Raw genomic sequence first — 1,228 nt, 5'->3', positions numbered from 1 at the left:
CGGTTAATGTGAGAATGACACAGAAGCAGTCTGTCATCACTATGTTTCTATAGCGACTGTTCTCCACACCAGCAAGCGGAGGTGTTCATGCCTGGCTGCTCGGATGTAAGTAACTGGAGCGGTGCAGTCTTAAAGCCTTATTCTTGCTCTCTTATCTCCTTTAGGCCAATATTTGGAGACAGTGGATGCTGTGCAGCAATACTCATTTCAAGGACTCTTCTTCTTTTTGACATGTAGCATCTTCTGCCATCGTCCTCGCCGCAGGACACTCAGCAGTGGTTGCACCGTCACAGGTTCTCGCCTTTCTCTAGGCTCTTCTCCAGCTTCTCAGGTAACACGGAGAAAAGTGGTAGAACATGGAGGACGGTGGGGGTAACTTCACAGCCTGGCTGGAAGGTTAAAGTGGAAACCAGAGAATCACTTTATGCATACTCAGTTTTGCAGTCGTGAAAAGGTGCAAACCCCGTCAGCTCTTCTTCTTCCAGCGGCGGCTGGTGGAGTTTCCTCCAGGGGGGGTTATAAATCCAAATCAGACGTAAACCAAAAACCAATCAAACCTAAACTAAGTTATCACACCAGTATATTTACATGAATGCCAACAACAAAAACATTTTAAAAACACTTTATAAAATCCAAACATCATTTCATGTCCAGGTTTACTTGTTGTCCATAAATCTTTCCTTTCTGAGGCTTTCTGAAGATAAATCTGGGTTTTGGTCCAATATTGTTTCCACAAACCTAAAAAAAAAATAAAGTACCAGTTTAATAATGGAGAAGCTGTTAGTCAGCTTTGTTTATTTTTATCCTCTCCAAACCCCCCCCGGGTCGCCGGCGAACCGTTTTAAAGCGTTTACAGTTAATAACTCAGAAGGCATGAAAATGTTCACCAATATAAACATGTTAGACATGATTGGAAAGTTTAGATTCTCCACAATTTAACCATTAAGTTCATTTTATGGACACAGAGAGAACCAAAGCACAATTAGCACAGATAAAGCAGCAGGTCTACATGTTAATATGATAAAACAAGCATGACTTTATTACTGCTGTTAGAAAAACACCTGTTACTTTCAAGGATGGATGGATGGATGGATGGATGGATGGATGGAGGATGGATGATGGATGGATGGATGGATGGATGGATGGATGGATGGAAGGATGGATGATGGATGGATGGATGGATGGATGGATGGATGGATGGATGGATGGATGGATGGATGGATGGATG

General features: G+C 42.5%; 1 protein-coding gene across 1 annotated transcript in view; it reads left to right on the top strand.

Moving 5' to 3' along the window:
• tfcp2l1 (transcription factor CP2-like 1) overlaps positions 1-1,228 on the top strand; it is a 17,528-nt gene that overhangs the window by 9,210 nt on the left and 7,090 nt on the right. The window contains exons 8-9 of the mRNA XM_015396539.1: positions 24-105; positions 238-435. Of these exons, the coding sequence (XP_015252025.1) occupies positions 24-105; positions 238-435 (280 nt within the window). The remainder of the gene's footprint in view (positions 1-23; positions 106-237; positions 436-1,228) is intronic.

The sequence above is a fragment of the Cyprinodon variegatus genome, unplaced genomic scaffold (genome assembly GCF_000732505.1).
Source record: "Cyprinodon variegatus isolate N-32 unplaced genomic scaffold, C_variegatus-1.0 Scaffold804, whole genome shotgun sequence".
In the NCBI taxonomy this organism is placed as follows: domain Eukaryota; kingdom Metazoa; phylum Chordata; class Actinopteri; order Cyprinodontiformes; family Cyprinodontidae; genus Cyprinodon; species Cyprinodon variegatus.
Note: the sequence above shows the minus strand (reverse complement) of the source record. Positions and strands in the feature narration are given on the sequence as shown.